The 19,552-nt window shown below is 47.3% G+C and overlaps 1 protein-coding gene across 1 annotated transcript in view; it reads left to right on the top strand.

Annotated features, from left to right (window-relative positions):
• LOC135827904 (uncharacterized) overlaps positions 1-19,552 on the top strand; it is a 169,792-nt gene that overhangs the window by 7,009 nt on the left and 143,231 nt on the right. Inside the window, exons 4-10 of the mRNA XM_065340341.1 lie at positions 7,923-8,046; positions 10,557-10,665; positions 11,641-11,809; positions 13,588-13,713; positions 16,730-16,806; positions 18,656-18,788; positions 19,165-19,270. Coding sequence (XP_065196413.1) covers positions 7,923-8,046; positions 10,557-10,665; positions 11,641-11,809; positions 13,588-13,713; positions 16,730-16,806; positions 18,656-18,788; positions 19,165-19,270 — 844 coding nt within the window. The remainder of the gene's footprint in view (positions 1-7,922; positions 8,047-10,556; positions 10,666-11,640; positions 11,810-13,587; positions 13,714-16,729; positions 16,807-18,655; positions 18,789-19,164; positions 19,271-19,552) is intronic.

Raw genomic sequence — 19,552 nt, 5'->3', positions numbered from 1 at the left:
GATGGATGCTGGAACCCGTGTCCGAATGACTCTGCTGAACAACGCTTCGCTCGGCGATGTACCTAGCATCCGGTGCCGCGAATTGCGAATGTCGAACAAGACTTGAGTGATGCGGCGGTGTAGCGGTAGATGAGGTCTCAGGCTGGCAACTCGTTCTTTCACCAGACGATGTAGTCGCTCCACCATACCGTTAGAGCGGGCATACCGGGGGCTAGACTTGCAATGCTCAACACCCAACTGAGCGAGAAACTTGGACATCTCAGTGGATGCAAACTGTGGGCCCCAATCCGAGACGAGTGTTGAAGGCAGACCAAACCGTGCGAACAACTCCATCAGCTTGTCGATCACACCCGTTGTCGTAGTATTGGACAGTGGTAGAAGCTCTGGCCAGCGGGAACCATAATCAATAGCAGACAGGAACGTGGCTCCCTCAATGGTAACAAGGTCAATGGCCAGTTTCTGCCAGACACCTTCTATCTCTGTAGGGAGGAGCTGTTGCGCTGGATTGGAGCGTTTACGCCAGCATTCAGAGCATTTCTCTGCAAACAGATTGGCATCCTTCATGAGACCTGGCCACCAAACCCGTTCGCGAAGGGTATCCCGGAATGCATCGATGCCTGGATGACCTTCATGTGCTAGTCGCAGCACCGCTGGGCGGAGCTCTTCTGGAATGACGTAGCGATTGTCTAGCATGACAATCCCTTCAATGACTGTCAGCTGATGGCGTAGCAGGAAGTAAGGCTCTTCCGTTTGGATGCACCCTGACCAAACTGATGTGCCCACTCTTTGTCGGACGCTGCTCAGTGTCGGATCAGAGTCCGTGGCCTGGCGAATATCCTTGGAACGAACCGGACAAGCCTCGAGAATGAGACTAACGAATTCCGCCATTGAACGTGCCTCTGCAGGTGAAGCTGTGCGATCAGGTAGAGGAGCTCGAGAGAGGGTGTCAGCACAAACCATCTGCTGGCCAGGGACAAACACCAAGCTGTAGCGATAGGGCATCAATGCGACCAGCCATCTCTGAAGCCTCGGTGGCACTTCGTCGAACGGCTTCTGGACGATAGAAATAAGCGGCTTGTGATCCGTAAACACTTGCACTTCTCGGCCTAGTACATACTGCCGAAAGCGAGTCAGGCCGAATACCACTCCCAGCATCTCTCGTTCCAGCTGAGAATAGCGTGACTCAACATCTGATAGAGAGCGACTGGCACATGTCACTGGTACCCAACAGCCACTGGTATTCTTCTGCCACAGGACTGCTCCCAAACCGTCTGGCGATGCATCACAGCTGATAGCAGTAGGGACGTCCAATGCTGGTTGAAAGAATGCCAACGCTTGCAAAGCTGACGCTATACCAGCCTTTGCTGAGGTGAATGCCTGCAGGACTTCATCATCCACACTGAAGGGATCACGCTTTGCTAGCCTGCGCAGAGAAGCCGTGATCTGGGCCAAGTTCGGAATGAACTTTCCAAGGTACGTAGCCATCCCCAGGAACCGTCGCACATCAGAGATAGATTTCGGAGGGGCCAGCTCCTGGATGGCTTGTAACTTGTCATCATCTGGGGACAAGCCGGTCGCACTTAGCCAATGTCCCAGATACTTCACACGGTCCTGGTTCAGTCGGCACTTGGTCCAGTTGAGTTGGAGGTTAGCTGCTCGCAGTCGCTGCTTGACTGCTTCTAGCCGTGCATCGTGTTCTGCTTGATTGGAGCCAAACACTAGGATGTCGTCGATGTAGACGATGACTCCTGGCAGGCCTTCCAGAATGTCGGACACCACTCGCTGGAAAATCTCAGGCGCACATGCAATACCGAAAGGTAAACGCTTGAAACGGAACAGGCCACAGTGCGATGAGAAAGTCGTTAGAGGCCTTGCTTCTTCTGACAAGAGTAGCTGATGGAATCCAGATTCCGCATCCAGAACTGAGAAGACCCCTGCGCCATCAAGCTGAGCTGTGATCTCGTCAACGGTTGGAAGAACGTTGCGCTCACGTGTAACTCTCTTATTCAGTTCTCTGTAGTCCACGCATAGTCGCAATGCTCCATTCGGTTTGCGGACTGGAACAAGTGGTGACACCCACGGCGTGGCTTCCTTGACGGGTTCAATGATATCCAACTTGGTCAGCCGTTTCAGCTCGGTCTCGATGTCAGCCCGGATACTGAAAGCTGGGCGTCGTGGTGGCTGGGCTAGAGGCTTTGAACCGTCTTCCAGAGAGATTTCGATGGGTGACACGTTCACCACGTTTGCTTGTGACAGGAGGTTCAGCTCCTTGATGACATCCTGTCCGAAGAGAACGGAGTGCTGACTGGCTGCTACCACGAAACAACTGCACTTCACGTTCTTGCCACCATGTGAAATGTGGACGTCAGCCATGCCCAAAGTCTCTACGACACCGCCATTGTACGCTTTCAGCAAGCGGTCACTCTTGCGCGTGGGCTTGATCACATCATCAGTGAGGATCGTCCGAGTTGCACCTGTGTCTAACAGTCCAGTGCACAGCTCACCATTGACTTTGAGTGTAGTCTGGAATGTCTTGTCGCCTGCGAGTGCCGAGCTACTGACGGCGAAAGCGGAGTCGTACATGCGACTTGCATGCTCATACTCATCAGGCTCATCCTCTACTGGCCGGGCTCTTTCTTCGTGTCTTTCCACTTTGTTTGACATGCAGACCGCTGCAAAATGCCCTCGCTTGCCACACTTGTTGCAGGTGACGTTGGCCGCAGGACAGTTACGCATGCCTGGTTTGTGACTACGTCCGCAGTATTTGCACTTCTTTCCCTCTGATCCAGAACCAGCTGCAGAGACAGCTTGCACACGCTGGATGGGCACGGGGAACACAGGCGGTGCGTCACTAGCTCTGGTACTATCGTACAGTTTACTGTCAGTAATCGACGCTTCCAACGCCACTGACTTGGTGACGGCGTCGTTCAGGGTCAGCTTCGACTGTTTCAGCAGCTCCTTTCGAAGCTCAACAGAACGCAGGCCCACGATCAGCTGGTCTCGAATTTGGCAGTTGACAATGGTATCCACAGAAGTGGAGCTGAATTCGCAAACATCTGCCTTTTCTCTCAGCCGCCCAACGAACGAAGTCACCGACTCGCCCTCCATTTGGCGGAGTTGGCGGAATTTGTGACGTTCAGACGTGACATTTGTTGACGGTCGAAAGTGTGCCAACAATGCGTCCGTCAAGGCTTGGTACTCATCTCCAGGTGAGCCATCTTGTGTCTGCTCCACCGTGACAACCAGACCTTTCACAATGCGCCTCACTGCTAATCCAGCCAGATTCAAGAACAAGCGTTTCTTGTCAGCTGCTGCCGTCACTTCACTGATTGAAAGGAAATCATTTATGTCCTCGAGCCAGAGTTCAAAATCAGCACCGACGTTGCTCGCAGCATAGTCAGGAATAAATTCCTTGGGCGTCCTGCCCTTTGTCATTTTCATTCACTGCGCCAATGTAGACATCTATTCAGTCACTCACAAGACAGCCATTGTGCTAAACAGATCTTCTTTAGTTCTCTATCAGAAGTGCGCCATGTCATCTCTCTCGTGCCATACATAAAGCGGTACAAGCACGGCATGCCTGCACGTGCGTACATAGTACTACATACAACTGCATGTACGATATCTACAGTTACTATTCAAACCACGTATCTCTATGTATGTCAACACTAAACCAGGCTTACCGTATTATCTCTAATATAAGCACAGTCTCCAATAATAGCACGTCTCCAATAATAGAACACCATGGGGCGGCATTCAAAAAATAAAGTGCTCAGTCTCCATTATAAGCACACTGTGTAAATTCATTATCTGTACCGGTGAAAAAAACCCTGAAATGTGTGTGTCTGACATGAATTTGGCATGGCAACATGCCTCTGAAATGAGGTTGAAATAATAATGGAACAGTCTCCAATAAAGGAACGTCTCCATTAATAGCACGGGGCGGAGGTACATTGAAAAAATAAAGGACCGTGCTTATAATAGAGATAATACGGTATGTGTTGACAGTGTATCTTAAAAATCAGGCTTGTATTCAAAACAGGCTTTTATACAAGACACTGCAGTACTCTAGCGGGGCGGGGCGCATATAGAACGAATTCTCAAAATTGACTGGTTTACGTGTACCAAAGGTAACGATTCTCATGCATTCTCAGCGCTCAGTAGAACAGTATATGATCGATTTCTGTATAACGATAAATTTTAACGATGGATTTCTCCTCGTTGACTTGTTAGGATTAGCACTTTGTTACCACCGCTCACCCCCACAGTCTCACACAGCTTTTTATACCACCCTCTCCTGGTGTATATACCGGCATGGTCGGCACCCGATCTTCATGTTGCTGATGATTGCGTGAGCATGAAACTTGAAGTACCAGCAAACAAGCCTTGATTGTCCTTGTTGTTCTGTTGTGTAGCACTTTGTTATAATTATTATAATTATGGCGTTTACAGAACTCATTCCACGTGATTTCTCTTGTTGAACGTAGAGCAGAACAGGTTCCTTTACGTTATGGGAACGTGAAGAGACGGTTCCTGGGATGCTTCGCGTCGCGTTCCCGGAACGTAGAGCAGAACATCTCTAGCATCAAGTCTTTTTGAAGCAAAGAAGGAATAAATAAGTAGTGTTGAAACGAGCGTATCTATAACAAACGAGCGATCTGTTCCACTAACGAGCAAGCTATCGAGCGAGCTAACGAGTTTCATTGATGTGGCAAATATGATTTTTGAATATTTTTTTTTCTAAGTTCGATTTTTTTCAGCTGGTTCAAATCATCACTGCCGGCATTTGGGGTTGCTGCTGCTTCACGTCGGACTGCTGTTTGGTGTCGAGATGTCTTTTCAGCGCCGTCGTTGATTAGCCTTTGTAAGAATAGACGGTTTTGCAAAGATTGCAAGTAGCCCTGGTCTTCTCTGCATCGCGGGAGAAAACTTCCAAACGACTGAGCGTAACTATTTTACTTTCACTCGAATGGAGAGGTGACCGAAGCATATCCTGCGACAGGTCAGCAGATGCGGAACAAGACATCAGTAGAGTCCACCAAAGCTGCAACGACAACTGAAACAACTCAAGTGTCGTGCAGGCATACAGTCACTGTAACTGCGAGTGATTTTCACTTTGCGCGGGACTGGACTCTCGATCGACCAGGGAGTCGTGAAATATTTTACGACTCCCCGGTCGACATGTACTGCCATGTGTACGGAGTACGGTGTACGGCGTTCGTTAGTGCAAACGAGCTGGCCGCACAAACGAGCCGAGTTTCTGGCGAGCGAGCTAACGAGTATCCGGTGAGATCGTTTCAACACTATAAATAAGGCTGCGTTCGATTTTAGCTACCTGGTAGAGTAGAGTGGAGTCTCTGTACCGACAGAGGTAGAAGGTAGACGTAAGTGCACGAACGCTGTTGTCAGCTCTCGGCTAACCGCAGCCCCTCACACTTGCAGAACACACACGGTTTTGTAGTACAGGTAGACTCCCTCTATTTCGAATACGTTCTACTTTCTGCAAGTCACTTCAAGTCAAAATCGAATGCATAATTCGAAGTGCGAAAAGTGCGCCGGTTGGATAATTCGAACCCAGTCTTCGTACAGAAGAGCTGTTTACAGTACATTGGCTATGTCCTTTGAACGCTTATTTCGAAGTGAGATTGAGTTGCTATCCTTGTAATTCGAAGTTCATTCTTTTCTCCTTCTCTAGCCAAGAGTAGCTCAAAAATCGATCAATGGTCCGCTGCAGGATCGACTATAGCGTTCGAGAAACCCACCTTCTCTCGAAATTTGATTCAAGCCTGTGCGAGGCAAATTGCAAAGGTTTGATTGAAGACGACTTCTTCCAGGTGGCTGACTCTCTTCGCGGATCTCAATGGCCTTTCTTACCGCGCCAGCTCGTGCGGGGAGATGTTGGCGCACAACAACACAATTGTTGTAAATATTGTCTATGCCTATGCTTCACTTCCGTTCTTCAGAACGACGTGCTGCTGTCCGACGGCCTTTCATGACGCGGATTAGGCAGCGCAGTTCTTTTTCGTTGAAATTTGTGTCAGGAAAGCTGCAGTGACTGTTACTTCTTCACTAGTAGATGAAGATAATTTCAAAATGATTTTGTGTAGATCCAGTGTTTTGATGATCCGTTGTACATGACCGGTACGATCACCTATGTTTCGTTGATGCAAATAAAAATGTGCAAAAAATATTCAGCATGCGATTTCGAGCATTTTGACATACATATCAGTGCATGGGGCTGCATTTGGATAATTAGAAGTTCTGGATAATTCGAAATTAGGGCCTGGCAATTTGAGGTTCGAATTAAAGGGAGTCTACCTGTATTGAGTAGTTATATGGAAGAAGTAGTTCGATAAGAGAGTAGACGAGAGTGAGACGGATAGAGACAAGAGCGAAGACTAGAGAACCACTGGAGCATGCGCTCTTCTATGCTTGATGGGATCCCATTGCTAATAGTGAGTATTGTACGGTCTTAGTACAAATACACCTAATACACTATGCCCCCTCCCCCCCCCCCCTAGCAATAATTCACGTCCACGGGAATGAACGAAATACCTAGGAAACAAACAAAGTAAAACAAACCAAATAATAATCTCAATCCAGGACATAGTCAGCTAGTCGAGCAGGTGCAGTGCGAACACAGCCAGAACGACGAGGAACAGGACTAGAAGCACTGACGGAATCAGAAGACAACGGCTGTAGCGGCGGAGCGCAGCACGGCAGATCATCATCGAGCAGCGGCAAACTAACAGGACTGGAAACAGTGACAGCTTTCTCGAGGCGATTGAAAGGGACGGTACGTTCAAACCCGGGCCTTGACAAGGTATACGGCGCAGGACCATGAACACTAACAACACAAAACGGACCGGACCGATAATGGTGGAACTTGGCAGACTCGCCGGCTTGAATAACTTTGTCATGCAGCCAGACAAAATCTCCCACAACGAACGAAGCACCGCTGCAGTGAGCATCATATACAGACTTCTGGTGACGATGGGCAGCAGCTAATTGATCACGAGCAAGAGAATGAGCCTGAGCCAAATGGTCACGTACTAACGGATCATAGGCATATGGGGATAGCTCAGGAGGATCGGGAGGAGGAAAGACCAGATCAACAGGCAGGCGAAGCTCAGCACAATACAACAAACGGGAAGGCGTAAACCCAGTACTACAGTGGACAGCAGCACGGTAGGCGAGAAGAACAAGCGGAAGGTGAATATCCCAATGGATATCAGTAGGGTCAACAAATGCTTTCAGGTGATGAGGCAACGTACGATTGAGGCATTCAACAAGTCCATTGCCCTCGGGGTGGTAATTGGTCGTGCGAGATTTCCGAATACCGAGGATAGAACACAACGACTGGAACGAACGAGCTTTGAACTGAGAGCCTTGGTCAGAGTGGAGGCGACGTGGCGCACGAAAGCGAGACACCCGACCATGAACAAATGCCATTGCGACAGCCTCAGCAGTAATGGCAGACAAAGGAACGGCTTCAGCCCAGCAAGTAAAGTAGTCGAGAATGACACGGACATACATGTTGCCTGTTGGAGTCACATGAAGGGGACCGACAATATCTAAGGCAACTAACTCAAACGGAAAACCAGCAACCATGGACTGCAACGGAGCACGGTGGACTGGATTCTTAGAAGCCAACTGAGCACAAGTCGTACAACTCTGCACATAAATCTGGACATCAGATGCCACGCCTTGCCAACAGAAACGTTGATGGGCCAGATGTAACGTTTTCTCAATGCCAAAAGGATAAGCAACGGGTAGAGAACTCTCTCTGTGTCTCTTTCTGTCTATATGTCTCTCTGTCTCTCTCTCTCCCCCTCTCTGTATGTCTCTCTCTGTCTCCCCCTCCTCCCCCCCTCTCTCTCTCTCACATGCATTCTCTCTATCTTTCTTGTCCAATCTCATAGCATTATCCTTCTTGTCGCTAATGTCCGGCTCAGCTGGAAGTGCTGGTCTGGTCAGACTAGATTGGAGTACTGGTATTCCAAACACAACTCGGCTCTACTATAGAATTACTTTCGGAAAACACCGGTGAGTGAACCGCTTACATTCCCATGGCTTCTCCTTAAACTAGTGCAGGCTGCTAGCCAAAGGTGGGTAGGGGAGGGGGGCAGCTCCCTGCCCACTTTGATTGAGCACCCTACTTGGAAAAAGGCGCCTTCTGCTCATTTGTAAATTTGTTGTTTTTTCTCTCGTGCCATTTGACGAAAAACGCAGTCGGTAGTCAGTAACAGAGGGCTCATAAAGGCACGCTTGGCTGGGGCGAAGTCTAGGTTTCGCCCCGAACATTGCATTTTGTAATGGCAAGGCAATGTTGGAAAATGGAAAAAATGGGTTATGAGGTACTGTGAATATACACAATTTCGGCGCTGCAATATTTTGGCACTTCACACGATTTTTGACATTTCGGCGGCGATTTATTTTCGGCGTGGGGTAGAGGGCATGGTATAGTGCGACAGATGCTGTGAAAAATTTCATCGGTGTTTTAACTTAGGCGTTTTGGGTCGGTGCCGAATATAGCCGAAATTAAATAGCTGCCGAAAATTTGTATATTTACAGTAACTGTTTCCGCCCCCCCCCCCCCCCCCCCACACACAAAATTGCTGCTGCTAGAACCCTGTAGTGTGGAGCTTTTCCTGCTAAATGTGGAAGGTTGGGATTTTCCCTTCTAAACACGAGGGTGGGAATATAAGTTTTTTTCTTCTTTTTTTTTCTACAAAATCCACATATCTCCGGACACTGGGGTGAATAACAAATGCCATGTTTGAAGGCAAAACGTATGAGGTTAAGGACAGGTACATCGTAGCAAAATACTTGGAGAAGCAAATCCCAAACCAAGAATTTCGAATTTTGGGAGGAGCAAACAAAAGCTTTACCGGGTGTTAGCGGCCGTCGTGAGTTCCCTTCGGGAACGGACACGATGATTTACTTTTTTATTTATTTTTTATTCAAAAGTCACACACTCCTATATCACTCTCCAATTGGTCGCTGGGCTACACCCATAAAGAAAGAAACAATCAAGTCATTTCAAAAAGTCAGCGAGGCTATTCCATCCGAGTGGGCTGTAAAGTGGACCGTGCGGCTTCTCCATCCGAAGGTGCTGAGGGAGGGACATCAACATCCAAAGATGATGATCGGATCTCTACATCTAAATTTGAGGTGCAATTGGAGAAACTATCAAATTCAGATAGGTTTACCGAATATTTCGTGCTACCGAACCGTTGATTTTGTGAAATACCGAACATATTACACCACCGGAAATTCCCGGTCTTACAGTAGAATGACAGGGAGACAGAAGAAAATCACCAAGCAAGATTAGTAGCTTAGAGTACCCAGCATCCAGAAGTGCTCAGGAACTGACAGAAGCTGGTCACACATGCACACGGGCACGCGCATTCATGTCAGAAACGAAGACAGCAGTAGCAGCAGCAGCAGCAGCAGCAGCAGCAAAAACAACGTACCGTATTTTTCTGGTTGTAAGTCGACCTTTTACGACTAAAAATAGAAGGAGAAAGGGTGGGGGTCAACTTACAGCCGGGATTCGACTTATAACCGGGAACAAGAGTACATAAACCAGAGTGTGCAACTGTGCATATCAGATCTGAAACAGCGCAGTTCGTGCACTACGTCACCCTGGTGAGGTCAGCCAAGCCGCGACTTGCGTACAGCTCAAATTTTCGTGTTTCACAGACCGGAAATTAACCAAGTTTACATGATTTTTAGTCGTCTTGTTTTAGGATTTCGGTATTTTTGTGTGACTGCGTATGCTGCGTACATCCGCTGACAAGTAAATTCACCAGGCTATCCGTTTCAAAAAACCGAAATCAGGACAAACTCAGTGACCTGCACCACCGTGACTGGTTACGCAACCTTTCACCGTACCTGTGGCTTACCATGCCGTCAGAAATGACGTAGTGCACGAATTACGCTCCCACAGGAACCATCCCGAGTTGCACACTCTGGTTTATGTACTCTTGCCGGGAACTATCAGAATCTTACAAAAAAACGACCTGCACTGCATGCATGAGTGCACCATGTGTACACATGTTTGCCAGTTGATTGGCCTTTTTCAAGGATTGGGACGTTATACCCTCTAATAAGGGGTATTTACATGATTTGTTGATTTGTTAGTAGCAGGGAATGGTTGGTAGTACTTCATTGGGTGAAAAACTGAAAACTTTAAAACGCAGAATTGAGACCTCCGGATACGGGGGTCGACCTATAGCCGGGGTCGACTTACAACCGGTAAATACGGTATGCGTTCAGATTTAGTCATGCTTGTGGAACTTTTTCAGTGCTACTTGCAAAAATCCTGAAGTCTGAACTTTTCATTTGCTGGAATGTGGAATCCGGGATATGGAGGACGATAATCAAGTAGAGTGTGTGTGTGTGTGTGTGTGTGTGTGTGTGTGTGCGCATGTGCGTGTGCGTGGGTGAACATAATCATGTGCATGTGTGTCGACGTATGTGCATGTGTGTGAATGTGTGTGCATGCTAACGTGTGTCTGTACGTGTACATGCGTATGTGAATGTACTTTCAGACCACTCTCAACCGCTACTACCTATCAGCTTTCCTTGCTTGAACAAACCCCTACAGGTCCTGTCAGCATCAGTAACAAACTATTCACATACAATCCGGCTATTCACACGGTGAGGGTCTAGTCTGTGATGTGATGGGCAACATGTGTTGTGCGATCAGTAGGCGTTTAAGGGTGGACCCATAGTATAGGTATTGAGAGGTTTTGCTCGCACCGTGGGGTGGTCGCTGCCAGGTTTTACTTTACCTCCACTGATGTGGTTTGGAGCGGAAAAGCTGTCTGGGGCGGGGCGGGGGGGGGGGGGGGGGGCATTATTAAAAATCGCAACTGAATTGTGCAAGCTGTGGAGTGGGTTGACCGAGAGTGTTTTGTTGACCAGTGGAGGGCCTGATTTCTCAGACATCCTCATGCCTGTGTTTACCGTAAGCTCATAAAGGCGCACTGTATTCATTGAAAAGTAAATTTGCCTAGGAGGAGCAGGGCTGGAGCAGCGTCGTTACTCATTACTGTAGGACGGCTAAATTTAGCGGATAACATTTTTAGCGTTTTCTGAATCTGGACCAATTCGCGATGAAATATTTTAGCAATCCGAGTTTCAGACTTTAAAAAGAAGGATCTCTGGTACTGTACAGTACAGGCACAATTTCGATTAGCACGGCAAAACTTTAGCGAAAACACACCGTTCGCTAAAGTCGCTAAAATATCCCCGTCACTAAAATTAGGCGTTTTACAGTAGATGTGCTACGTTGTCTCGGACCACCTGGAACACACCTGGAACACACCTGGAACACACCTGGAACACACCTGGAACACACCTATAGTGTTTTTGATGATAAGTACATCTTGAAGAACTGAAAATATGTGTTGGCTTCTGAAAGCTTGATCAATACCATCATTTTTATATCTTCGTTCTTTGCTGCTCTCTCTTGCCCTTTCTCTCACTCTTGCGCTTTCTCTTCCCCCCCCCCCCCTCTTTTTCTCTCTCTCTCTCTTTTTTTGTCTCTCTTTCTCTCTCTCTTTGTCTGTCTCTCTTTGTTTGTCTCTCTCTATGTCTCTCTGTCTCTCACCTTCCCTCTCGCGTCGACAGGAAACCAGAGGTTTCTTCAGTTTTGCGGACTCTAATGTGCTCAACTTACTTCAAATGGGACATGCCATTCTTCAAGTGAATCATGTCAGCAAAAGCGATGCTTCATCGATCATGGCGGGGGATATACTCCGTGATCCACACATCTCCAATGTTTCATCTGCCTATAGTGGTAAGGATGCGTCTACGACTTGAATAGGACACAGAACATTAATTTCATTTAAAAAGTTCCCGGTTCACATTGGACTCAGATAGACTGAATTTTCATCATCTGTAGGAATGCCACCACCCCGCAAAGCTCTAAGGCGCAGATGCAGCTCCTAAAGCAGTGGGAGGTGAGTAGATCAGCTCACCCGCACACATGCAGAACATACGGAAAACATGTTATGGTTCATGTCAGTCGCTGAGACTGAATTCATCGGATCTGTGGGAGCATTGCCACCCACAAGACGAGGAAACAGCTTGTAGGGCGGTGGGCAATTACTGGTCGAATTAGTCGATCGGGACCAAAAATAACATAACATCTAAGGGACTTGGTTAGAAAGCTTCCGTTGAGATAAGAATGTATGTATTAATGCAATAATAAATATAGCGAGCTGAGCTCTCAGTACAAACACCATAAGCAAATATTGTTGTCATGTATAACTTTGTTTGGTGATTGGTTTGGCATGTAAAACTTGGTTAGGCCGAGTTTTCCGAATCCGCAGGAACGCCACCAAGGATCGATGCGCAGAAACAGCTCCAAAAGCCGGGCCAAAGGGTTAATTACTGCCCCAAGTCGATTCTTTCACAGTGGAGTTTCCATGCAGTTGAAAGGTTTGCAACTTTCTAAAGCAGCTGCAGGTTTTCTTGATATTGCTTCTTCCTAAAATGCTGATGCTGTCCCGTCCACCCTGCTTCTTAGGGTAACAGATGCAGATACCGTAGTTGACGTTGTCCCACCTATCCTGCTTCTTTGGCTAGCAGTTCACCATTGATTCTATGACAAATTGCTGCTTTAACTGAACTATTTACCATGAGTCGCATGCTTCTGAGCACTAGCTAATTTCCATTAGCACAGTAAACTGGCTAACAAAATGACCTGCCACTACTGAAGGCTTCGCATTGCACCGAGGTACTCTCGAACAGTATTGCCTATGATGAGCAAATCACATTGAAAACACATCCAGTTTTCTTCATCGCTGGTCTCTAAGCTGGAATATTGGGGACCTTTCGAATTTGCTACGAATCGAATGCGAAACGAAAGTTTGATTCGGCTCGTAATCGTTTCGTTGAAAATAGATTCAGGTTTCGCAAGTCGTCACGCAAATGTGCATGGCAACTACGAATACGGCCGTACGGGTGTTTACACGCACACGTGCATGGATCATGGAATCTAGGGAAAAAGGTGTACCTGGCAAAATATGTGTACAAGCTCGTACCTGGCCAAATAAAATGTGTACCCGATGGATTCGGAGCACGTCACGAATGAAGAGGCTTCCATTCGTGAAAACGAGCTCTCCGGAGGGACTCTGACGAATCCTCGAACCCAGGTGATGAATCAGCATTCGTTTCGTATCCGTACACGTGTTGCGAAAGGTCCCTATTGCCAAACTTGAACTAGCAATCACAGTGTAGGAAGTCAATGGTCACCCAGCTCTACTACTTTGCAGTTGGCATTATGGCTGGTTGTGGGAAATGTTTTTGCGCAGACACAATTGTGCTTGCGTTAGCACTACGGAGTCTGAAGAAAATGTTGAACAGTGTCTGGTAGGATAACAGGTACACCATAGCTCAGGGGTTGGAGCATTGCTGGCCTCAAGCAAATGTCGCTGGTTCGCGTCCTGGTGGTGACAGTCACTTTTTCTTCAGACTTTTCCCGTAAGCACCCTTCCCTCAAACCAATGAATACTTTGCTTCTCTTTATGGTGTGTTTTTCTTTCTGTCAATCCGTCTGCCCCTGCTACTTAGATGAAATGCTTGCTGTTGCATCAGGTGGTGGCTCCCCGTATGTTTGTGCCGCTCGTTCTGGCTTTGACGACGCGACACAGCGGCACACTGTGGTGCTTCAATGCTCCCCCAATGCCACTTTCTCAAGTAAGTACTTCAAGACAACTTAAGTTGTTCTTGTTGACTTTTATTAATTTTTACTTCACCAATTGCACAGGCATGATTACCTTCCCGCCCTCCCATAGGTCCGGTTCTCACAGAAAGATGAAGGAAATTATAAAGTGCAGTGAAGTTTAACCCAAGTTGGTTTTCAATTTCTTCATTTCCCCTCATCCATCATTCCTACCAACAATAGCTATTCAAATAATTATTAATATTCTAATGTTTAACAGTCTGTAGTATTCCCTGGTAGATGTGGGTCTAATAAGCTATTATTGTTTTCACGTAATCAATCGCATACTGAACATTCCAGGAACGCTGCGGGCAAGGTGAACACTGGAATGGCAATGACAACACCTGCCTTAGCACTGCTGCAATCTGTGACCTACATCGCATTCTAGGGCTGAAACGATATGATCGATTAACCGTTTGCTAATCGCTAAGGAAATTATCGATTATCGTTAGCTGTCACTAACGATATAACGATACTACTAAACTATGTAGATGCACGTGTGTGAGGTGCCAGAACGCGAGTAACAGTGCTGTGAGTGTGAGTGCTGCGTGCACTGTGCTACTGTGTGTACCGGGTCCAAACCGCGCTGTGTACTGCATTGTACTGCATTGTACACTGGTGGCAGACAGTTACTGTTCAGTTAGTGCGTACACTGATCCAGCGCGCTTCTAGAACAAAACGGTCGCCAGTATGGGCATATTTCGTAGAGGTGGGTGGATGGGTAAAGTGTAATTAATTATTTTGAAGTCAAACGCTCGTGCGAACAAAGTGGCGCAACGAACTTGTTCTCGCACTTGAAGACGCATCATAAGGAGCAGCATGCTCTTATTGCTGGAGGTAAAACACCAGAGGTGTCAGCAACTACCTCTTGCGGAACGAAGTCTGTCGCTTCGTGTTTTCCGTCCAGCTCTGCCAGGACCTGTGATTCGCGTCGTGCTGGTGTGATCACAGAACACATCCTCGACTGGGTTGTTGGTTCACTACGACCACTATTCTGTCGTAGCCGACGGTGAGTTTGTCAAACTCCTGAAGTTGCTCGAGCCCGAATACAAGATGCCGTTGCGGACGCATCTCGCCAAGCTACTCGCCAAGCGGAATTCGCTGCGCAAGTCCGAGTTGAAGGCGTTGATTCGGTCCGACGGCATGGCGGGCGTTTCTTTGACAACTGATCAGTGATGGCTGGACGTCCACAGCGACGCAGTCATTCATCACGCACACTGTTCACTTCGTCAACGGCGAATGGACGTAGGTGAAAGGTGTGCTTGAAACAGCAATATTCAGGAGAAGCTGGCTCTTTCTACGCAAGATGTGGTACGCAGATTCGGCAGCAAGGAGGAGCAGCTAGTTGCCCTCAGCCATGATGAAGCCTCGAATATGGTGGCTGCGTGTCCTGGCTGCAGAGAACGGGTGGGAGAGTAACGTCTGGTTGATAGTAGCTTGAACAGTAATACGACATGTTAGCTGTGTTATGTCACCACTCATAATAATTAATTCATTTTGGTGGATACCATTACTATACCCACCTTACGCAGCCAAATGCGGGCTTGAAATATCGTTATATCGTTATATCGATTGTTAAGCTATAAATTGGTCGGTTTACCAGCTGTTGCCCCGCGTCCATTGCTTTGCCTACCATTGCTATGTATATTCCTGTGCTTTTTTCCTGGCATTTTCACCATGATGGTTTGTAGCTATTTGAGCCCCAGCCAGCAGAAACCTGAACATGTGTAATTTTTTCAAAAATTATTTTTTCCCTCGAAATTGTTTCTACACTATTAATCATTCAAGTTATCAAGTTTGGTGACAATCTGATAAGCGAAAGCATGAAAAATAGAGTTTGAAGTCACATAGGTCAAGATTCGGTACAGTTGGCGCAGCATCCATGCCTAGTGACTCCATGCAAGTTAATCCTACAGTTTCTGATTGTGATGTGGAACAGGTACATGTCAGTAAATAGAATGCAAGTCAGGCTTGCCCTCTTGGTGCTGCAGGCATCAGTAGTTCAGAAGTGTGACGATATTCCGTATACATCACTGCCTTCTTTACAACACCAGAGTGCAAAACGATGATTGGTGGCTGGCCTTCCAAATTCTGTTCAGGGACCTCTGCGCCGGCAGTTTGAGCATTGTCCCAAAGCTTGCCATACTGATAGATGTACTGACCAATACCACTGACATCCACTCCCTTGCACACTTTCACTCAGACCATGATTTCAGCATAATTGTATTTCATTGATATGAGCGAATACTCGCGTGTTGTAGCAAGTGAAGATGTTGCCCCAAAGCGTTCAGCCGGTTTGAGTTTTTAGGAATCCCCTTTCTCACCACAGGCAGCAGCCAGCTTGGCGTCGTCTGGCAAGGTAGAGTACTGATAATACTACGCTCAGATTTGCGCCGTGAGAAGCCCTCCATCAGTGTCTGCAACATCATTGTTGTCGATGTAGAAATACGGATCGCTGAGCGGGTCGACATTCAGCTTCTCCTCGCAGTCGCTATTACTCCAGCACTGACTATCGTCGCCACCAGTATCCAGTGTCGATTTTATGAGGGCTCTTCGTTGCTATGCATATGAGACTCGCCACTGCTGGACAAACTCAGCGAGATCGCCACCAAAGAAATAATTCCGATCGCGAACTAACTTTCAGCGCCGCTTCGTACAGGGAGTCTCACGCAGACAACTAACTCCTAAGTCTTTGTCGCGACACCTGTCGCCATCGCTGTGTCTAAACTCAACCTCCGTGTGACGAGCTCTCACCTAGCGCTAAAATCAATTGACCAGAGAAATTTGAAGACACTTGAAACTCTTTTGACAACAAAGACACCCACTCGATCGAAAAAGAATCTTCAAAAGCCAGCTCACTGCGCGTCCCAAACTTTGACGTCACATTTTGATGATTGATATCAAGTACACAAGTGCTGGTTTTCGCTGGCCGGGGCTCATTTTGTAAACAAAATGCTGTGTCTTTTTAATTTGTTTGTCTAATGCCTGCAGATGCGACAATCACGTTCACCGGTCCAATGGGCCAGGTCATGGAGGTCACAAGTTTGAACGAAACCAATGCGGTCGCGGTGAGTACTACTGAGCCTGAGGAGAAGGGTTATGTGATGGGCAAGCGGATGGATCATGTTTTGGATCGTGTGCTGTGTCATGTGATGTGTCATGTGATGGGCAAGCGGATGAGTGAAGAAATGGATCGTGTTAAGTGTCATGCGATGGGTCATGTGATGTGTCATGTGATGGGTCATGTGATGTGTCATGTGATATGTCATGTGATGGGCAAGCGGTGGGAATATGTTGTGGATCGTGTGATGTCATGTGACATGTCATGTGATGTGTCGCTCATGTGACTGACCAATGTGACCATGTCATGCGGCATGGGGTGGGTCATGTGATGGGCATTGGGATGCACCGCATGTCGCATCGCGAAAGTTCAGCCAAGCTCAACTTCTGCGATGGGCCAGTTGTGACGGTTGTGTGAGCTGTGCGGTGGTTGCCATTTTGGGATATCCCCGTTTCGCGGTCGTCTCATCTCGCAGCACATTGCACTAATGCTTCTGTGAATCCTGCTTTTGGCTTCCAGGATCACACCCACTCCTGGACTCACCTAGCTACACTGCTCCCCCCCCCCCCTCCCCACCACCACCCAAAAGGACGTACCTACTTTTGGAGGCCGACGGCCTGTGGATCCTTCTTTTGCAACATGTGTGCCTGGCAATGGCTGGGAAACATGAGTGTGTATGCCAAATTTACTCTTAGAGTCAGTTATAGCATGTGCACCTAGCTAGCCGCTGTCACATGGTGATCGGATGTACACCGAGCCTATTGCTGTGTGGTTTAAACTTTGAAGTATATAAGTGGGAATCAAAGCAAGGGGTTCCTGGGGCGGTACAACTTTTTAGGGGTCATTTTACCTGCATTTTCACTGCATTTTTGAGTTTATGGGCAAAGTGAAGATGAAATTTGAAAATGTTTTTCGGTGAATCTCTGGAGAATAGCCTTCTCTAGCCTCCTATAGTTTTATTTTCATTTTTGGACAAGATGTGAAAACGTTTTATCAACTTTTATGAAAGGTCCGTGGAAATATTACACAGACCTTTCATAAAACGTTTTCAAATTTCATCTCCACCTTGCCGATAAGCTCAAAACTGCCATCGGTAATCGGATATACACTGATCTCACCGCTGTGGCCACTCACAACTAGGGATGAAACGGTTCCATGTTTTTCATGTTCGGGTACCCGAATGCCAGCATTGTTTCCCACGGTTCGGGTATCGGTTCCATGGACTCTTTCGTACATATTGTCCAGACCGACAAAATGCGTTCGCGACAATTATTTTTTAGAAAAACCATTTTTACGAGCAAGAATGAGACATCGGAGCGAAGAAGATAATGACCAGAGAACTCTTTGGAAGAGTGGGGATCGTAAGGTAAGACATTAAAATCTTGAGTAGACTTGACATGTACATGATTGTATTTGTACAAGAACGAGATTTTTCGAGTTTCGGTTCGAAATTTGACGGAACGGGTACCCGGTTCTTTTCAGCTGGCGGTTCCAAAACCGGTTCCTTACCCGAACCGTTTCACCCCTACTCACAACATGATACTGTCAAATCGGAAAGTTTAACGAACAAAAATTCAACGCTTTTGTAATTTGGGCATGATACCGTGCAGAAAGTTTAACGATGGCTACCTGGCCACCCATCTGCATGCACATCTTTATACAGACATCTCAAAGCGGGTTCGTGATAACGATTCTTCAAAATAACGAACAAATTGTTCGTCAACACGTTAGACTTTTTGACTCGTTAGACTTTCCGGTTTTACAGTAACTGACGATTGGACGCAATTAAGGGAATATAGCGAATAGTATTGCACTAGTCTTATAAAACGTGCTTTTTTGTTGTATGACAATTTCAGCCCAGCACCTATGCTGTGAGATTTGTGTATCCCGGCAACAGCACCTTTGTCAATGCATTCGTCGGTACCACGACTATTTCCATCACGCTAGGTTCTGGGATCATCACCGGAGACTTCATTATCCCGGAAAAACGTACGTGGTCAATAATTCACCGTGTGCATGTGCATAGTACAGTGCTGGAGACTGAAATCCGACCCCCTGGGCGTCGGGCGCGCCGCCCCAGGGGTCGGATTTCAGTTGCCAGCACTGTAGTTAAGTCGCACTGTGCACTGTCTGCATAGTCAACCCCAGGACAATCACGGCCATGCGAGGCATCCAAGGTGACAACGTTCACGCTTTGTAATGCAGTGTGTTGTAATATAGGGTATTACGAGACATCCATGTGTGTGTGTGGGGGGGGGGGGGGGGGGGGTGCGCACGCGTGCGTTTGTGTGTGTGGACGCGTGTGTTTGTGCGTAGTACACATATAACTGTCCATTTTTCTGTTCGTGTGTGTGACTGTTGACAGATCTGCACGCCGATCTGACGGGCATCACCGCGGGCAACCAGCTTGCTGCGTCAGCTGGCTACGCCATCATTGATACTAATAAGAATAAGGTATCTCTGAACATCTTGTAAGTCATGCCAGGAACCTGTGCCATATTTGGTAATCGTTAGGGAGTCACTGTGTACAGGGAAATGATATTTTTCTTTTTTTCCGATTGCCTAGCAGGCAGGCATTGTGGAATGCAGGTGGGCATAGTGGTATGGTCTGAGACCATGATTGACAAACAGAGCGTACCAGGTTCAAGTTCTGCTTGGAACAGGAAGGACTTTTCCAGCCGTGCCGCTACCCACAGTTAATTGGGAGCTCGTAGCCTGGCACGAGGGAAACATGGATGCAGTGAATGGGATTT

This window comes from Sycon ciliatum, chromosome 12 (genome assembly GCF_964019385.1).
Source record: "Sycon ciliatum chromosome 12, ocSycCili1.1, whole genome shotgun sequence".
Lineage (NCBI taxonomy): Eukaryota > Metazoa > Porifera > Calcarea > Leucosolenida > Sycettidae > Sycon > Sycon ciliatum.
The sequence above is the reverse complement of the archived record's forward strand: the minus strand, read 5'-3'. Positions and strand labels throughout refer to the sequence as shown.